At 46.0% G+C, this 20,350-nt stretch overlaps 1 protein-coding gene across 2 annotated transcripts in view; it reads right to left on the bottom strand.

Moving 5' to 3' along the window:
• Nucleotides 1-20,101, bottom strand: part of TMEM237 (transmembrane protein 237) — a 50,900-nt gene extending 30,799 nt beyond the window's left edge. For both annotated transcript variants that reach the window (XM_014516897.2, XM_014516898.2), the window contains exons 1-4: nt 19,907-20,101; nt 12,301-12,332; nt 9,172-9,182; nt 6,128-6,184 (exon numbers count right to left, since the gene is read on the bottom strand). In XM_014516897.2, coding sequence (XP_014372383.1) covers nt 6,128-6,184; nt 9,172-9,182; nt 12,301-12,308 — 76 coding nt within the window. In that variant the 5' untranslated portion in view covers nt 12,309-12,332; nt 19,907-20,101. The remainder of the gene's footprint in view (nt 1-6,127; nt 6,185-9,171; nt 9,183-12,300; nt 12,333-19,906) is intronic.
• Between the last annotated feature and the right edge of the window lie 249 nt (nt 20,102-20,350).

The following is a 20,350-nucleotide window of genomic DNA, read 5'->3' as shown; positions in this document are numbered from 1 at the left end:
CCTGCAGGCCTGGCCAGCACAGCCTTGGTAGCTGCACAGCCCTCTGGTGCCAGGCAGCAGTGTCAGGGTGCAGGCAGGCTGCAACAGGTAGCCTGCAGCCTGTACAGAGGGAGGAGAGGCCAGCAGTTGCCCCAGACTCCCTGTATAGGTTACCCAGGGCTCAAATTGTCTGCAGGCTTTTAAGGGTCTGGGGCTCAGGTTGCCATAGAGCTGACCCAGCCCCGGGGCAGGAAAGCCTCCCAACCCCAGGGCCCTGTGGCTGGGCTTAGGCTGGCCCTCTAGTGGCATCTACATGTGCATTACTGTGCAGGAACTACTCCTGAGTAAATTTGCTACTTGCATTTCATAGTTTCATAGTTGTTAGGGGCTGTTATTCCAGGTAGCAAATTTATTCATAAGTAGCAAAGTTTACTGTGCAGTAAGCATATGCACATATAGATGTGTGTGCTTACTGTGCAGTAAACTGCACTACTGTGCAGTAAAGCATTTTGTGTAGACACACCAACTAACAACCAAATATGAAAAAAAACTAATTTTCAAAGATTTGTAACAGAACAAAACCTAGGATCTCACACACATACAGACACTGAAGTTGTTGAATAAATGCCCTGACACCTTAACCGCAACACAGAACTATTCATACCAAAGGAAATGTTATGGCAATTAATGGGCTAAAAAACAGAAAATTAGGTCAAATAAACCAACCATGTCCTGAATTATTAAAAACAGGCTTTAAAGATGACAGGGGAGGTTGTCAACATCTGCAATAAGTACCAGAAAATGTGAGAAAGCATGTATTGAACAAATACCTGTGTTGCAAAAAAGTGCTGGAAAATGTGCTGAAGTACAAATAAAAAAAATCATTCTTAACTCAATGACTTGTGTGGGGAAGGGGGCGTTGATAGCTTGCCTAATTCAAGGAAAATAAAGGCTAGATAGGTAGGGTCACCATACGTCTCAGTTTAGCTGGGACAATTCCAGATTTCAGAGGCTGGTTCCAAACAGCTGGTGAGTTAAAAAGAGCATCCCAGAAACACAAGGGCATGGGACAGTCTGGTGGGGAGGCTGAGTGACATGGAGCAGCACAGCACAGCATGCCATGCCACACCATCCCCTTCCTCTGCCTGCTGCAGTGATGCTGACTTGGGAGAGCGGAGGGGAGGAGGGGAAGGGGAAGGGAAACAGTGTCTCAGATGTTCTGGATTTCCTTATGGTCAGCCTATAGATAGGCATTAATGCTAACAATAACAAGAGGAGCAGCAAAACTTTACGGAAAACACTTAATATCAGGTACAAAACTATCAAAAACCAAGGGAATGGTTTAAGGCCATAACAGGAGTCAAGCAAGGTTACATACTATTGTCCCTTCTCTTCACAGAGGGCATATACTGACACATGAGAAAAGCAGGAGTGGCAAGGTGACAACAGAGGGGAGGCAATATCTTTTACTGGACCAAGCTGTATAGCTAGGAGAGACTGGAGGCACATTTTCAAGCTTTAAGTGCCCTTCGTTAGGTCTGTGAAAGAAGCAGTCAAGGCTAACCTAAGTACAAGTTAGAATAATTGCTTTAGTCTAAGTAAATTCTGTTAATAAACTTGGCTGCTTAAAATGGAAGTGGACAACGTTCTCCGACTGCTGATAGGGCATTTGCGTCCATTATCCTTTTTCTGTGGGAGCTTACTCTGGAGCACAGTGCTAGTTTAGTTTTTTCCACAGTTTCCATGAGGGCATTCAGTGGATCAGGTGAATATGTATGCTCAATGGATTCTGACAGCTTTGTTTGGGGAAGAGGTATGCTGACTGTGGTGGCAGTGGAAATACACTGCCATGTTTTGCATTCATTATTTTGACAAGTCTGGTACCATTTCGCACATGCTGGTCAGCGGAGAATTTACTTCTGATGACTTTAGTGATCTTGGGAAATTGTTGGAAACCCTGAGGGGGGAGGAAATGGAAGTGCAAAGAGAAGGAGGAGAAGAACACTGGAAAAAACTTCTTTCAATGTGTAATCTTTGAGTATAGTAATAATTGTTTAACTACCTTTCTTATAAGATACCAATGACAACCAGGAGTATATGGTTGATGGCTTTTTCATTTTGTAGGTTTGTGCGAGGCATTTGGGTAGATCATTCACAGATATAGTCTACTTCCTGGTGGTATGTCTATGTTGGGTAAGAGAAGTTTTTAGGTTGAGGAGAATGCCCCAAACACACCTCACCAGAACAGATGAGGTGGCATCAGACAGTCTGCCAATAGATTATACCTGATAATAAAACTGACAGCAGGAAACTTGATGAGCTAGGATTGGTGGACATTCTAGTTCTCCTCAGTTTCTACATACAACAAGGAGACAAAAACCTATAAGAGAGAAATGATATAGGGGAGAAGATGAGACAAAAAGATTAAGATACTCACAACGATAGGGATGAATAAACAGACTCACTATAATGACTGGCTGTGGACAGATAGAGATTAAGTCGAGGAATTTAGTCACCCAGTAATAAAAGGAAGAATAAGAAAAACAACTGGAAATATAAACACGTAATGTAAAATCTGGAACAACAAAAACCTGTTGCTCCATACAGAAGATGAAACTACAGAATTGCATAACAATACTGATGCTGACGTATGGGGCAGAAACATAACCAATGACAACAGGTTCTAAAGCAAATGATTTTGACTTTGTGTCCACAAAAATAGTAAGAATTTAGGAGAGATAAGCTTACCAATATGGAAGTATGTGAAGGAACAAGACAGATACCAGCTTTAACTAAAAAGGTAGTTACCATGGCTGGAGTACACAGCAAAACCAGAAGCGCATAGAATTTCAAAGCAAGCTCTGAACTAGAAACTGCTAGGGAAGGGAAGCCTAGGAAGATCTGGAACACTATGATAACAAACTATTAAGATATAAATGAACTGGAGATCAAGTGGGAAGAAGCAGAAGAACTGGCAAAGGAAAAGCCATCCATTTGCATTTCTGTTAAACCAAAATAAGGATAAGCATCACGCATTTGCCCCACTTTTACTGCACTGTAATATCAATTTATGTCGTAGTGAATGTGTTATGTATCTTCATCCTATGCTAGATTGTGACCATTTAACCAGGCAATTCAGACTATTCTCTAGTAGTAACCTGTATTCTATACTACTTAGATCCCCATTAAATATTATTAGGGACCTACCTAAATCATGGCAAGAGAAAGGGATTTTTGTGGGCTGCTTGCAGAGTGCAGAGCAGATTCTGCAGCCTTTTCGTAGCAAGCCCCCCCTCACCACTGATTGGCTGAGGGGCCCCAGAGGCCCTGCCGCTTGTTCCTGATTGGCCTAGAGCAGGGGCAAGCAATTATTTCAGGCAGAGAGCCGCTTACCAAGTTTTGGTGAGCTGTCAAGGGCCACATGGGTAGCCCTACCCCTTGACAGTTGCCCCACCCCCAGTCACCATATTGGGACTGGAAGTCCAGCCCCCAACCCCTGACCTTTGCCACCTGAAGTCCCTCCCCTTGCCCCAGAAGTACTCCTTTTGGGAGGGAGGGTGCTGCAATCTTGAAACCAGAAAAAAACCCCAAATCATATACAAAAAAAATAAAATATCTACTATAACTTATTTTAATTTTATTTAAAATATTTTGGTATTGATTTATGTGTTTATGAAGTGTATCTAGAAGTGCATAATAGCTCAAAATGAAGTCCTATTGTATATTGTGTGTGGGCGATAAGGGGGTGTGTGTGGCAGGGTGTGGTTGGGAAGTGAGTGTGCGTGCGTGTGGTGGGGCGTGAGTGTGGTGGGTGGGTGTGGAGGAGTGTGAGGCATGTGGTTGGGGTGGGGGCTGTGGGAGTGCGTGGGGTTATGGTGGGTGGGATGGGAGAGAAAGAGAGAGACAGGGCCGGGCTGCCGGCTCCATCGTGTGCGACTCTCGCAGCCTGCATGCCAGCCTCACGTGATGCAGCCAGGCAGACACTACGCCAAGGCTCTGTGCTCCTGCTGCCCCACCCTAGATCCCTGTTGGTCCCAGGGCACCTGCATAGGCATCACGCCCACCCACTGCCACCACTTCCCTACCCTTTCCCAGCTTTCCTTCCCGCAAGCTTGCCCACCACTGCTGCCACTTCCCACAGCCCACACTGCTCCCTACCCCTTCCCATGCCACTGCCCTTTCCTACACTGCTCCCTGCAGCCCCTGCCACTCCCCACGTTGCTGCCGCTTCCCACAGTCCCCACCGCTCCCCACTCCCCTGCTGCTTCCCCCATCACTCCCTGTGGCCCCCCCTGCCACCATTGCTTCCCTCTGCCCCCCTGCTTCCCACTCTGGCTCCAGCCCGACCCAGCAAGCACCACTGAGCGCCCAGCTACTGGGCAGTTCACAGCAGTTTTCCTCTCTCCCTCTGTCTGATCTTATCTTACTTTCCATTTGGATAGAGGGTGGGTGGGGAACAGGCTCCAGGGTTGCAAGGTCAGAAGTTGCAAAGACTTCTGGTTGGGGGCCGGAGGCAGGGCCAGCTTTGCTACTCAGCCTCTGGGTCCTGCCACTGGCTCCCCTTGGGTTCTGCTGCCGCTGCCTCCCTGTCATATTTGATGGGCAACCAGGGGTAGATGAAAATTAATTTTCTAAAATTTTTAGGGGCCCCACGGGCTGGATAGAATGGCTGGGTGGGCTGTATCTGGCCCACGGGACATTTTGCCCACCCTGGCCTAGAGGCAAACCACTCATCTTCAGACTGCAGTACTGCTGCAGCATTGCATATGGCTTCTTAACAGATGGTGCCAAAACCCTTTAGTTTTCCTGACTTGCACCTTCATTGAGTCTATGTCACTAGCTCAGCCTCTCAGTAACTCTCTCTTAAATCATGTGCTCCATGGCTGCAGGGATTGCTGTGCTTTATTTGTACTTTGGTAATTTTCAAATTTTGGGGGCGCAATTCCACACAAAAATCACAGGAAACAGTTTTTCACGGAGATGGTGGAAACCTCCATTTTTTGCAGTTTCTGTGAAAATCAATTGCAAAACCACAATTTAAGTGGGTCCCTAACTATTATGTCATCTGCAAACTCAATCAATCAGCAGAGATTTTGTATAGTCATATATATTGTTGACAAAAATATTGAAAATAGCACTGGATCAAGAATTGATCTTGCGGGGAACTCCACTACTAACAGTCCCATCAGGTTGCAACATTAAATCCACATGGAGATCTTTTAGCAAGATAGTTTTCAATCCATCTAATGGATGATCTGTTGATTCCACACTGCAATTTTTTTTGTTAAGATGCCATGTAATATACCCTGAACACGATCACCTTTAAATCAACCTGACCTATAATCTTATCTGAAAATTAACAACTGTTTCATAAGGCCTGCTTTCCATGAGGCCATATTGACTTACACAACTATATTTTTAGCCTCTAATCCTTTGTTGACAGAGTTCCAACTTAATCATTCCATTATTTTTTCCAGGAATGACATAAGACAAACTGTGTTGAAATGGATTCATGTTCAGTTCATTTAGAAATCAGATCACTAATTAAAATGATCAATCTCAAAGAAAACTTCTAGTTGTAGAAAACTGCCTTTAATTTTAGATAGAGATAGATAATTTTAGATAGAAAAAAAGCAGAGAGGTAAACATTTAAACAATTTTCAATGGTATAAAAACACTTCCTGTTTTATCAGGAACAAGAATGTATAGAAAAAAAATAAAACAGCAATAATAATCTGAGTTAATTTTAACCTAATTCTAAATAGTATCACTAGAAAAAGGCACAACCTATGTGTATAACCAATAATGAAAGATTAGCCAAGACAACAAATGTTATTAGGTCTGGAATAAATTCTATAAAACTATGGATGCACTTGTCAGGAGTTGAGCCAGAGTACACAGTTTCTCCAGCATACTTAGTAAAGTGTTGGGGCCTCTATGCAACCAAGCAATGTGTTTGTCAGGAACAGCAAACCAGGGATCATCTCCTGAGATGCCTTGTAGCACCACAATGCACCCCACAACATCTGGCAGCACCAACACCAGCAGCAGGAGCCTGTGCAGAATACTGGAAACACGCTGTGCAGAAAGGTTGGATTGGAGACGCAACAAAGAAGCAGCAAAGTGTTCAGTCTTGGCAGTTTCTTACCTAATGAATTCTTCCCTTTGGGTTTTCTTTTCTTTGGACGGCTGAGTGGAATTTCATCTGTATGACAGAAAATAAAGGATTAGTTAAATACCACGGTGAAGCTCTACTCTTTTTCTAATAGTATATCTCAGTTGGGGAGTTTTGGCTTCCCCAACACACACACACACGCGCACACATACACATACACTTCATGGAGGAAACATGGAGTATGTGCAACAAGGAACCTTTAGCCTGTTACTGTGGGAAGGGTACGGGGCCTGCAGGATGTGCAAGGACTCTTTAAAAGCAGGGTCTTTGTGGCCTAGAGAAAAGGCAGCTGCAACAGCCAGCTCTACCTTGGGGAGTGGTGCATGCTGTGAGAACAGCAGCCAAAAAGTGGGCAGTTGGAAAGGCTAGGACTAACAAGTAACTCCTGTGCTTGAGCTAAACAATAAGCCAGGCTGACGGGATGGAGCTCAGGGGAATAAGTTGGCTTGCTCTCAGACTGGAGGGGGAATTCTAGCCCTGGCTGAGGAAGAAAAAGCACTCCCAGGCAAGCCACAGGGGTGCCCAGAACCAACAAGGGAGGACCCTGGTGAAAAAGGGCCAAGAGCAGGAGCAGATTAAGATTTATTGGGCCCCTGGGCAAACAGAAAATTGGAAGTCCCTCAGACCCCATTATAAACATAAATGTATCAAAAATGAATTAATAAATAGACGCATTATACACTGTTCTGCCTGTCCTCTAGGAGATTAAAATCAGCCCTTCAGGTGAAAGAAAATTGCAAGCACACTCCCCGCCTAGTCCAGCACCCTCCGAATTCTTCACCTCGGGCTCTGAGGAACCCTGCCAAACTCTGCTTTAGGCTTGGACCATCAGTGCAGACAGCGTCTCCCTCCATGCTTCCTCCCCAGCTCCCTGCTAGCAATATTCCATTAAGAAGCTAGAGCTATACTACCTTTCCAGAAGAGCTCCCATAGGCTAACGGGAGGTGATGGAGTCCATCATCCTAGCTCTATCTTCCATCATAAAAAGGGGGGAATCAGGTTCCTGGGTGTCACTAACTGCAGAAGGGACAGGATCTATGCACAGTAGAAACTATCACAGGAAGCTCCTATGATCCTGAGTTTGAGGGGTTCCTTGAGTCTATGGGGGATGTCCTGAGTCTAAGGAGGGGTGCCTTGAGCCTATGGGGCAAGATGTCTTGAGTGTAAAGGTTTGAGAACCTCGGCTTCAGCTGTGAGGCAAAGGGCCAGATGAAAACATCCTTCCTCAGCCTTCCTGAGGGTTCATCCTCCTCCCTTTGAGCCCTGAGCTGGGCCAGGCCTGGCCCACGGTCCCGCTCCATCTTTGCCACTTGGTTTCCGCACAAAATCCACTTGGGTTGTCTTGGAAGGAGGGGCAGGGGGGTAACTGCGGCCCTGCTGCAGTCCCCCTGTGGAGTCCTATCACCTCCCAGGGGGGGACTCTTTCTTTCCCCCTCCCCTGAGAGGTGAGGGGCCAGCTATGCACCTAGTGCCACGGCACCCCCCTCCTGCCCAGGTGAGGTGTAGCTAGGGGCTCCAGTCACCCGAAGAGGTGGGAAGACAGGTGCTGGAGGCTTCTTAGCTGCCTGCCCCACTATGCCCCATCCACCCATCACCCCCAATCCCCCAGCCCGGAGACCTGCTCTGCCCCAGGGGCAGGATGAGTAAGACATCCCACTGCAGCAGCCCAGCCCCAGTGCTAGCCCCACTGCTGCTGGTGCCAGTGGGGTCCAGGTGAGAAGATATGCCCCTGGCTGCTGTTGCTGCCACGAGCCCTGCTGGGTTATGCTGCCACCACCCTGCGCAGCTACCTGCACAGCGCTGTACTGGACCATCCAGCACATTAGATATTTTTCTTACGGGGCCCCTGATTGGTAGGGACCTGTGGGCCCATACATTAATCCGCCCCTGGCCAAGAGGGGCTTTTTTTTCTTTCTTTCTTTCTTTCGCTTTCTCCTTTTTCCCCAGACACAGGACCCCAGAGGGATAAAGGATTTCAAGCCCACGTTGGGCTGTTTTGCAAGTGCTTGGAGGGGTGGTATTTTAATTGGAGTGGTTGCTTACATTTTTTTTCTGTTTTACCATAGGACCAATAGCAACTGTGAGGGGAGATGGAGGTCACAGTGCAGTGGGCCTAGAATGGAAGGTAGAAGCTAGAGCAAACAGGCTATAGCCAAGAGAATCAGGGCCTGGACAAGTATTAAAAGGGGGGAAACCAAGTAACCAAAATGAAACCCAACTTTAAGGCTCAGGACAACCCCTGATAATTGATTCCATCAAGGTGAAATACAGGGCTGTGGCTCAGAAGAGCTAGATGGACTAGGGGAGGTAGGGGCAGGCCAGCTGGGGGTTATGACCTCCCAGCCAGACTAGGCCTGCCATAGTACATTAAAAAGAAAGAAAATATTATAATGATGCTCTAAAGAATAATAAAACTCATTTAGAGCATAAGGTCCAAGTTTAGATACTTCATCTCAAAACAGACAACAGAGAATTATACAATCCAGAAAAGGGCAACCAGAATTGACAGTGGTAAGGTATAGCCTGTGCAATGCATAACTGATTTTTTTTCTTTTCCAAATTAAATCATTCTCCATCTGAAAAGGAGGATCTTCCCCAGTGTTTCATGTTGGGCAATCAAAAGCAATTGATACTTTTGAATCTGGTCCACAAACACATAAAGCACTTAGGCAGCTTGGAGACATTAAAAAAAGCTCACTAAAGCACCTGATCTGTACAGATGTTGAGTGAGCCGGGTCCAACTAACACGCTGCCTCTTCTGGGCACATGCAGAGCTTGGCACAGGAGTGCACCAATTTTAAATTATAGTACGGGGGGGGGGGGGGGGGTGGGAAGGGGGGGGGGGGGGGGGGGGGTGTTTGCAAGCAGCCTTAATAATTTATAATAGTTAGCAACCTGCTGTTAGGCAAAACTTTAGAAGTTCACACATTTAACATTAAAAACAAAACCAAGAAAAATCAACAGAAACCTACAAGGACTCTGTATGGACAGAGTTTGTCAACAATGAACCAACTCACCATGGTTTCCACTTCAGTTCCAAGGTTTTTTTCCCATTATATTGGAAAGAAACATGAAAAAACAATATTAAAGGACAAGAACATTAGTGTTAAATCAGTTGCAATTCAGAACTGTACTAAAACTCAAAATGCAACTGACTTAAAGCATAAAAATGTATATGGTCTATTCACATCCCTTAACCTTTACTTTTTACAACCATTTAAATATGACAACATTAAGGCTGCTTAACAAGACTGAAGACTGAACAGTCTGTCTGCCTCATATGACTAGGTACAGTTTCTTGATTGGTTAGCTGTAGATACGATTAAAAGCTTTTGTTAGACTATTTAATTAGAACTTGTCTGACTGTCTGCTATGCATGAACCAAGGAAAGAAGCTATGAATTAGTCAGGCAAGCAGCTATTTCATGATCAGTATTCACAGTGTCCTCTGTGATGTTTACGAGTACAATGTTAGGGCTGTGCAAAGCTTTGGTCCCTGATTCGATTTGGCAGAGATTTGGCTTGATTCAGTGGCCAAATCTCCAAATCGAATCAGAGGACCCTTTAATCTCTCCAACTCAAATTGGAACCCTCCAAATCGATTCAGAAAGATTCGGAGATTTGGACATATACACAGCTTTAAATGTTTCTTCTACATACCTCTAGGTAGCAGGCAGCTCGCAAATGCTGCGATGCTGGGGCGCATAGAGAGTCCCACAGGTGCGCAGGGGGCTCCCCAGCGTACTCAGCAGCAGACCTGGTAGTGGATCAGAAGCACTTCCGGTCCACTTCCAGGTCCGCTGGGGAGTGCGCAGGAGGCGCCTCCCCCCCTAAGCTCAGCAACTAGTGCCTTCTGGGTCTGGGGGGGCACCCAGGGTCCCCCCCATGGCTGATTGCCGATCGCCAAGCTGGGGAAGGTGTAGGGGGGCCCCCCAGAGCACTCCCCAGCAGACCTGTAAGTGAACCGGAAGTACTTCCGGTCCATTTCCAGGTTCGTTGCCTAGCACGTGGAGGGCCCCCATCCCGCACTCCTGTAAGACGCTCCATGCGCCCCAGCATCGCAGCGATCACAAGTCACGCCTGGTACCTCGAGGTATGTAGAAAAAACATTTAAAGTTGTGTCTATGTACGAATCGCTGATTCTCTTAATCAGCATCGAATCTTCAGATTCAGATTTGGCCGAATCAAATCAAGGACAGTGATCTGAATCAATTAATCGAATCACTGTCCCTGATTTAGGCCAAATCTGAATCCGAATCAAATGGGGCCCACTTTGCACACCCCTAATGTATATGTGCCTCCAAGTACTTTAAAGAATTTTGACATAATGGACCATAAAAATGCCCAATTCCCATTCCTACCATCAAAACCTATCTTGATGTATGGAACATAGAAATCTAAGGATAAAATCTTTCCAACTCCTGTGTCAATATGGCATATTCAGAAAATTCTTATTCCCATATTCAAGATATGTTGGACACCAGTCTGATAAAAAAGTTTCTACTCAAAGCTCTCACAATCTAAAATATAGACAAGAGGAGACATTTGGAAGAGGAAGATAAGGGGTTGGAAATAAGTTAGTGAGACTGAAGTAGCCTTTTTGTCTATGACTCTTTTTCTTTTTACCCGTTTTCCCCCCAACAAATAACACAAAATGATGAGGTAATATAACAAATTAAACTGCTTCCCAGTCTGTTTAAAAAATGAAAATTCTTACAAGAGTAGCAGGGACCCATACCCCTAAACTTCTAGATAGTCAAAGTTAAGGCCTTGTTATACGTTAATTTTAGGCAGCTCCTGGAGCTTTTAACCCCTGAACACATTAACACCTGGATTAGTTTTAAGCACTCTTTAGATCAGTGGTTCTCAACCTTTTTTGGACCAGGACTCATTTGTAAACATGGATGGCCAGGCCAGCCCTGGTGCCCCTTGCTCCCAACCTGCTGCTCCATGCCCCCATGCCCCAACCCACAGCATGTGGGGCAGGGGGTGAGCATGTGGGGGGCACCAAGTAGCCCCTTGCAGACTGGAACTCTGCCAGCCTGCAAGGGAAAAGCCATGGTTTCCCATGTTTTTCTCCTTTAAAGAAGAATCCATTTTTAAAGTTTGTTCATGACCCTTTTATATATTCTTGCTACCCGCTTTTAGGTTGCGACCCACGCGTTGAGAAACGCTGCTTTAGATGGCTTTGTTATGCCACTCCAGCCTATATTTCTCTGATCCATGTCACCTAACTTGTGTTATACATACATACAGCAACTCTAGGCTACACATTAGTGTTACACCCCATCCAATCCCCAGTTCCCCTGCTGGCCTGAATCAGGCATGCTGCCCCCGTTATGTGCTCACCAGCACCTCAGATCCCCACTGACTGCTCCCCCCACTTACTTGTGGCTGCCCACACCATCTGTCCTGGGCAAGCAGGCAAGCAAAGGTTAATCCGCCTGCCAGTCCCTGCTCCCTGGGCTAGGCTCAGCCCTGAGAAGAGCAGCAAGGGGGAGGAGAGGGGGGCAGGCAGGTAGGTAGGTGGGTTAACCCTTCCCTGCCTGCTCCCCTGGGAAAAACAGCAGCCACAAGTAAGAGGAGGGGGTGGGAGGTGGGAACCCCAAATTGGGAGGGGAGGATTTTTACTTCTCAGTCCTCCAGGCCCCTGCTCACCTGAATGTGCGACGGCTCCGAATTCAAGCTAGCAGTAACACCAGTCAACATTTGAGCAGCTCACAGTGTAACATACAACAAGGCCCTTACACTGTCCTACCACTGGCCCATTTTTAAAGGTACTTTTTAAAAAAGTAGTTACAATTATTTGCTGCTAAGCTAAAATCTTGTATAACAATGTAGTCTATAGCAAATTTCTTTGGTGAAGTGTGAAAATGTAATAAAATTAGATTTATAAAAGGAAAAAGCCTTAATTCTAGTTTTAAAAAATGATAGATCTACTCTTAAATTACGTTAAAATTTTATTCAGTAAAAAATTAAAACAAAGAGAGAGCAATATTTGTCACCTTAGTGAGATTTTGCTAAATCATTTAACAGCATTATGAGTGCCTTATGTGTTTACTGCACTCATCTTTCTTAATTTCATAATTTTCAAGTACATTCCAGTGTTCCCAAACTACCAAAATACATAGAATAAAATAAACCTACCTTGGCATGGGAGGAAGGGCACGGGGTGGACGCTGAAACAGAAAAGACAAAAACCTTCCATTAGTGTGTCATGAAATCTTTTACCTTTTGAGCCCCTACTAAATTATTTCAGAGAAAACAGCTAATTCCAAGTATGACCTTGGAATGATGTTATGTTAGATGTCTCTAACATAGGCTACATCGATAGTCTTCCGAAAGGCAATTCTGAACACTGTATGTATAAACAATTCACAAATATGTTTTGAGATCACTGGATGGAAGTTAAGATGTAGAATTGTAAAGCAGTGTCTGGTACATATTTTGCGTCAATGCCTCAGTTCTGATACATGCTATATTTTAGATAAACTATAACCATCTAAGTGGTAACAGTACTCTTTAAATACCTTCACCTTTCTATAATAAAACTACATGCATAGGAAAGACAATTTATCATTCCAGTCAGGTACTGAACACAATAGAAGAACACTGCTGAAAGTAGGCATTTAATATCAATATATTTTCATATTATATCAGGAACAATTATAGGAATCACCAATGAAATCTTACATTTAGAAGTACAAACAAGGGCAGTGAGATAGTCCTGACTGTTGTTAAAATGCCGACTAGACTGTTTAATATGATAAAATGTTCAATAAAACAGAATATTTTCACAGTGGTGAAGATCATGACCATAAGGGAAAACAGAATTAACACTCAAAGAAAAATATCTCTTGTTGACAGAATAGCAGATGTATAGCCCACACACTTGATAATTCTCTTGCCTAGAAGAGTGAGACAGCTTAGATTCAGATTATTTATCGTTTTAGCGTACTAGACAAAAAGGAAAACTACTCCACGCTCCAGATAAAAACTTAAATTTAAATAAAAGCCCCACAAAAATGAAACAAGGCAAAGTTCCTCCAAACTGAACTTACCACTTGCTTCTTTCCCATGTCATTTAAAGCTGGTCCCTGAGAGAGACGCTAAACTATTCCCTCAGACACTGCTTACATTGATCGTCAGCTAATTCAGCACTAAAAATAAGCTTCCCAGACAAGATTAACTGTATGTGAACCTCGCTGTCCCCAATTTAGGGCCCGATACTACTCCCACTGAAGTCAATAAGAGTTCTGCCATCAGCTTCCACTAGGAGCAGCAATGGGGCTGTTATTACTGCGTACAACTAAAAACTCAAGACCTTGATACCCTGATCCTTTACTCCAGTAATTCAAAGCAGGGGCTGTGGCAATCTCAAGATCCTTTCAAAGAGACTGTGGGGTGCCACACAATGTTAGGCGTTGTTAGGTTTTCAAACTTGACTCACAACATAAACCCAGAGATTTCAAACAGAAATCCATAGCTATGATCTTTTTGATTTCTTTGCAACAGAACCGCCCCCCCCCCACACACACACACACTAGTTTTCTGCAGGCAAAGAGTAAAAACTAAGAGCTGGCATTCTCCAAGGCATGCCTCTAGTCTCTCCAGGGGGTCCTTGAGTCTAAAAATATTGAGACCCACTCCTTTATTTACATGAGTAAACTTTAGCTATGCTAATTTAACTGAAGCAAGTCAGACTAGTGTGAAGATGGATTTGACCTCATGTCCCTATCCTAGATTTTATCTATGTTAGAAGGTAGACTGAAAGCAAATACAACTTATATGGCAGTGGATACAAACACCCTCCCATCAAGATCCATTAAGCCAGCTGCTACTTACTCTTCTTGTTGGACAATTCCAACAGGAAGCTTAGCAAAAATGTTGGCAGAGTATAACCCCACAATCAGCCATAGCTTTTTATACACATATAATCATTATTAGGTTTTTAAAAACTAAAATCTGAAAAATTTCAAAACAACTTCATTTGCCAACTCTGCACAATATATACTGTTATCTACTAGACTGCAGCATATGAATTTGTCAGATATTCCTCAGGAGCTCAAACAACAAAACAAAATCTCATTCGCAAACAGAAACCGTTCTAATGTATTCAGGTTATAAAATATTCCATACTGTTATATGTATATGGGAGACTTCAATCACCCTGACATCTGCTGGGAGGACAATACAGCAATGCACAGGCAATCCAGGAAGTTTTTTAAGTGGTGCAAATGCTGGAGTGGCCAACTAAGGGCCGTGGTCTTTTTGATCTGCTGCTCACAAACAGGGAAGAATTGGTGGGGAAATGTAGTAATGGACGGCAACTACAAGATGACTGAGTTCAGGATCTTGAGGAAAGGAAGGATGGATAGCAGCAGACTAAGGACCCTGCACTTCAGAAAAGCAAACTTTGAGTTGCTCAGGGAACTCATGAGCACGATCCCCTGGGAAGCCAGTTGAAGGGGGAGAGGAGTACAGGAGAGCTGGTTGTACTTTAAAGAAATCTTAATGATAGTGCAGGAACAAACCGTCCCGATGTGCAGGAAACCTAGCAAGTATGACAGAAGACCAGCTTGGCTTAGCTGGGAACTCTTCAGTAAACTAAATCACAAAAAGGAAACTTGTAAGTGGAAACTCAGATAAACAACTAGGGAAGAGTATAAAAGTATTGCTTGAGCATGCAGGGATGAAGTCAGGAAGGCCAAAGCACAACTGGAGATGCAGCTACCAAGGGACATGAAGGGTAACAAGAAGGGTTTCTACAAGTATGTCAGTAGCAAGTGGAGGATCAGGGAAAGTGTGGGTCCCTTACTAAATGGGGACCATCCTCTGTCACAACCTTGTGACAGAGGATGCAGAAAAGGCTGAAGTGCTCAATGTCTTTTTCACCTCAGTCTTCCCAGGCAAGGTCAATTCCCAGACTACTGCACCTGGCAGCACAGTCTGGGGAGGAGGTGAGCATCCCTTAGTGGTGAAAGAACAAGTTATGAACTACTTAGTAAAGCTGGATGTGTACAAGTACACGGGACCAGATGGAATGCACCTGAGGGTGCCAAGGGAGTTAGCTGATGTGATTACAGAGCCACTGGCCATCATCTTTGAAAACTCATGGGGATTGGGAGAGATCCCAGGTGGTTAGAAAGGGGCAAATATAGTGCCCATCTTTAAGAGGAAAAGAAGGATTCAGGGAACTACAGACCAGTCGGCTTCACCTCAGTCCCTGGAAAAATCATGGAGCAGATCCTCAAGGAATTAATTTCTAAGCACTTGGAGAAGAAGGTGATTAGGAAAAGTCAGCATGGATTCACCAAGGGCAAGTCATGCCTAACCAACCTGACTGCTTTCTATGATGAGATGACTGGCTCTGTGGATGCGGGGAGACAAGTGGATGTGGTACACCTTGATTTTAGCAAGGCTTTTGATATGGTCTCCCACAATATTCTCACAGGCAAGCAAACGAAGTACGGGCTGGATGAAAGGAAGTACAGGTTGGATAGAAAACTGGCCGTATCATGAGGGACAGAGGGTAGCAGTCAATGGCTCAATGTCTAGTTACCAGCCAGTATCAAGCAGTGCCCCAGGGGTCGATCCTGAGGCCAGTTTTGTTCAATATCTTCATCAATGACCTGGAAGATGGCATAGAGTGCACCCACAGCAAGTTTGCAGAAGACATCAAGCTGGGGGTAATAGTAAATACGTTGGAGGGTTGGATTAGGATTCAGAGACACCTAGACAAATTGAAGGATTGGACCAAAATAAATCTCATGAGGTTCAATAAGGACAAATGCAAAGTCCTGTGCTACAGAAGGAACGCACCCATGCACTGGTACAGGCTGGGGACAGACTGGCAAGGCAACAGCTCTGCAGAGAAGGACCTGGGAGTTACAGTGGACAATACGCTGAATATGAGCCAACAACAGTGTACCCTTGTTGCCAAGAAGAAGGCTGACGGCATACTGGGCTGCGTTGGTATGAGTGTTGCCAGCAGATTAATGGAAGTGATTATTCTTCTCTATTCAGCATGAGTGAGACTATATCTGGAGTATTGTGTCCAGTTTTGGGCCCCCCACTACAGAAAGGATGTGGACAAATTGGAGAGTCTAGCAGGAGGCAACGAAAATGGTTAGGGGACTGAGGCACATGACTTCTGAGGAGAGGCTGAGGGAACTAGGCTTATTTAGTCTACAAGAAAATAAGAGTGAGAGGGGATTTAATAACAGCCTTCAACTACATAAAGAGTGGCTCCGAAGAGGATGGAGCTAGACTGTTCTCAGTGGTGGCAGATGACAGAACAAGGAGCAACGGTTTTAAGTTGAAGTTTAGGTTAGATATTAAGAAAAACTCTTTCATGATGAGGGTAGCAAAACACTGGAACAGCTTACCCAGAGAGGTTGTGGAATCTCCGTTCTTGGAGGTTTTTAGGACCTGGCTAGACAAGGCTTGGCTGAGATGGTATAAATGGGGATGCTCCTGCTTTGAGCAGGGGGTTGAACTAGTTAACCTCCTAAGGCAAGGGTGGGCAAAATGCGGCCCGGGGACCAGATGCAGCCCGCCAGGCCATTCTATCTGACCTGTGGGGCCCCTAAAAAATTTAGAAAATTAATATTCATCTGCCCTGGGCTGCCTGTCATGCAGCCCTTGATGGCTTGCCAAAACTCAGTAAGCAGCCCTCTGCCCAAAATAATTGCCCACCCCTGTCCTAAGGTCCCTTTCAACTCTAATTTTCTGTGATTCTATGTACAAGAGCTTTATTTCCAGTTCAGATTTCCAGTTTCCTGGGACTTAAAAGCTCTCTATCCCAAATCCACAGAAGCAGCATATTACAGTGCAGGTTCCCAGGGTGACATACCAAAATTACTAATCAATATATTCTATTTTATATGGCATCTTCCATGGTAATAGATGCTAGCTTGCTCCATAAATTATATGCCTGCAGCATTAATGAAGCCCAGCATTTCAATTTAACATAATGTGTTTTCCAAGGGAAGGTGGAAACAGGAAGTTACAGGAAAACAGGATGTTACTTAATATTACCTGGAGTTCTTGGAAACAAGCAGACTGCAAAGGAGACAAGTATTCAATGCCTGACACCCATTCTTCACCCAAATTTGCTTATTCTTTTCTGTTACATTTTAATCCCTTTACCCTTCCCCTTAACTTTAGGGTTGAGAGTACCTACATTTTGTTTTTGAGTAGGGGTTTGGAACCAGTCCCCCATATCAGGCTTCTATTTTGCTCCTAATGACTAAGTCTCCTGGAGCTAGGCAGTGCAGAATTTAGGAGTGGACAAATATTCTGTCTGGAAGGCCATTTAATGAGTTTTGGTGAGTTATTAAAGGCCACACACATAAAATTAATGGTGATGATATAATTTTAACAAATTATAGATGAAAAATATGCTAAAAATAAAACATCTACTATAAAATATTTTAATTTTATTTCAAAAATATTTTTGTCCTAATTTATGCTTTTTTGGATAGTATATAGAGGCAATTGCATAATAACTCAAAATAAAGTCTCTCTCCCAAGGAAAGCAAAATCAGACAGCAGGACACTCGGTCAAGGGAAGACAGCCCCACCCCCAGCAGAGCCCTGCCACTGCCCAGCCACCCCCCAAATCACAAGGGAACTCTGCCTCAGCCTACACCCAGACGTGCCTCCCAAGAGCCTCCTGCACCCCAAACCTGCCTGCCCCATCCCTTCCCATTCACACTTGCCCCCACAAAGCCTAGGGAAGCCCAGTGAACCCCTCTAGCCATGGGCCATGGAACCCCACCAGGGCCATGCAACCTGCAGCCTAGGGGTTCCCCTTCCCCCAAGAGGAGCCCCAGCCTCTGCTCCCACCCAGGGTACTAGGGACAGCCTCACCTGGGTGGACAGGATGGGACAGCAGGTGGCTGGGTCAGCTCGCAGTACTGCACAGAGCAATGTGGTAGGTGGGGCCAGGGCCAGAACTGGGACTTCACCTGCCAGGAGGCGCTGGGGAAGCTCTGCTGCCTCTGGCCACAGGTGTGGAGCACCTGCCTCACAGTCCTAGTTCCCAGGGCAGCTCCCACCAGCTCTGAGCCACAGGCAGGCTGGGCACCACCGGCCCAGCCCAAGCACGGGTGCTGGGGCTCAAGCACAGCTAACCCAGGGCCTGCCACATGGAGCCACATGGTGGGGCAGACAGGTCTGCTTCCATCCAATATCCCCTGGGGTGCCAGCAGAGGCCAGAGCTGCTGCCTGTGCTGCCAGCCCATAGTCTGGACAGAATCAACTGGTAGGCCAGATATGGCCTGCAGGCCGTATTTTGCCCACCCCTACCCTGACTAGTATTAAGGTCTACAGACTGCCTTCATCTACAGCCCCTGACCTCACAGAAACTGCCACAAATTCTTCTGACAAGGAAACTCCACCTCTAACTGCAGCCATCAACCTTTTGGCTCCACATCTATCAGTAGTCTCCTGTCTGTGTGATGCCAAAGCTCCCAGCTGTCATTCAGTTTAGGCTTGGAACTGGGCACTGAACATGACTTTAAATGTCCCCGGCACCAGCCTCTGCGTCCTTCTTGCAGCCTCCTAAGGGATCCTCTCACCCAGCATGATGGCAAGTATTTCCACACCATCTACTGGTGCCCCTCTTCTATGGCCTCCTCTACTTCATCATCGTGGCCTTTTTAGCTTTGGGGCTTTCATCTTCACCACTAGTCCAGTTACCTGGCATCACACTTGCTAGCATCCTATTCAAATGTCTCTTCAGACTGTATGTTTCCCCAGCCCCTGGTCCAGCTGATCTCTGTGATATTAATATTTTTTTTAAAAACTACTCAAGGGAGTTCTCATCTTTCATGGAGACAACAGCCCCTCCTCTTCCCACTATCAAGGAGGGTGGAGGGTTTCAGGAGCAACTGCAAGTCATGGGGGACACTGGACCTCTGACCCACATGCTAGCAGGCATTCTCCACCAGCCCAGACCACCTAACGAGGCACCCCCTGTCAATGACACCATCTTTGATCTAACTCACTATGGCACCTGCTTGCCTCACCTGCATGACCTGGTAGGCGTGTGAACAAGAACAGGGCTCCAATTGTACAGAATACTTATTTTCTTACCCCCAAGCCACCCCCGCATCATCTCTTGGGGTAGCAGCAGCCCGTGAAAAAAGTTGATAATCTGGGCTGGTTCCTAAGAAACAGGTTTGTTGGACAGACAGATTTATTAAATAAGAAGGACCTAATCCTCTGCAAGCCTCCAGTTTCTTATCACAAACTACTGGGCACTGCTGTCACATAATTTCAAAGCACACAAGGGGGTGGCCAAATACGTAAAGACACTGTCCCATAACCAGGCAGAACCTTTTCTGCCTTTGCTTTCAGAGAACCAGTGGACGGACGAGACCATGTAAAGGACAGCCCTGGATGCAGCGGACACAACTTCTTGGGCTGTGGTCACCACAACTGTCCTGGCTACAAGCCTCTGGGGTCCCCAGGGTCCCAGGACTCAGCTAATCTGCTCTTTGAGGAAACAGAACTGTTCAACCCCCAAACTGACAAAGTGTCCCTTCCCTGAAAGATTTGGGGCCACTCACCAGGCCCATGAGATCTATTTTGTTGCCCCTACACCCAGATCCTGCTACCACCACCCTACCAGCTGCCGTCAGCGCCTCTCACTTCTGTTACTGCCCCTCCATCAGGTGCAACCCAAGTGGAAAGCCTCCTAGGAAGTGGAAGATTTCAGAGGCATAAACACTCCTCTGAGCCCCACCGTTAGTCATCCATCAGGGTTGGTAATCTATAGCCTAGGGGCCGGATCCAGCCCTGCAGTCTCTGGATCCAGCTTGTAGACGTGGGGTTGGAGCGGCATGGGCTGCTGGGCGCACTCTCCCTGGGCTGCGGGGGGAAGGTGGTGGCTGCAGGCAGGCCTAGCGCGCACCCATCCTCCTGCCTGCCTCCGACCCCAGCTGGAGGATTGGGCCTCTAATGACACAGTATTTTACAGGCACCGCAGTGATGCCCTGCCACTCCCCGCGCTGAAACCACCTGCCCCGCAGGCAACAGTCGCGGCCGGCGGGGGAGCGGTGGCGGCACCGGCGGACTTTCCGTCGCAGTCGCAGCCCCCCCGGGCAAGCGCTGCACCGCAACGTGCCCCGAGGAGGCGCGAGCCCGTCCGGCTCGGGACACCGCCTCTCGGCACAAGCCCCCGCTGCTA

Source organism: Alligator sinensis, unplaced genomic scaffold (assembly GCF_000455745.1).
Source record: "Alligator sinensis unplaced genomic scaffold, ASM45574v1 scaffold755_2, whole genome shotgun sequence".
NCBI classification, from domain to species: Eukaryota; Metazoa; Chordata; order Crocodylia; family Alligatoridae; genus Alligator; species Alligator sinensis.
Note: the sequence above shows the minus strand (reverse complement) of the source record. Positions and strands in the feature narration are given on the sequence as shown.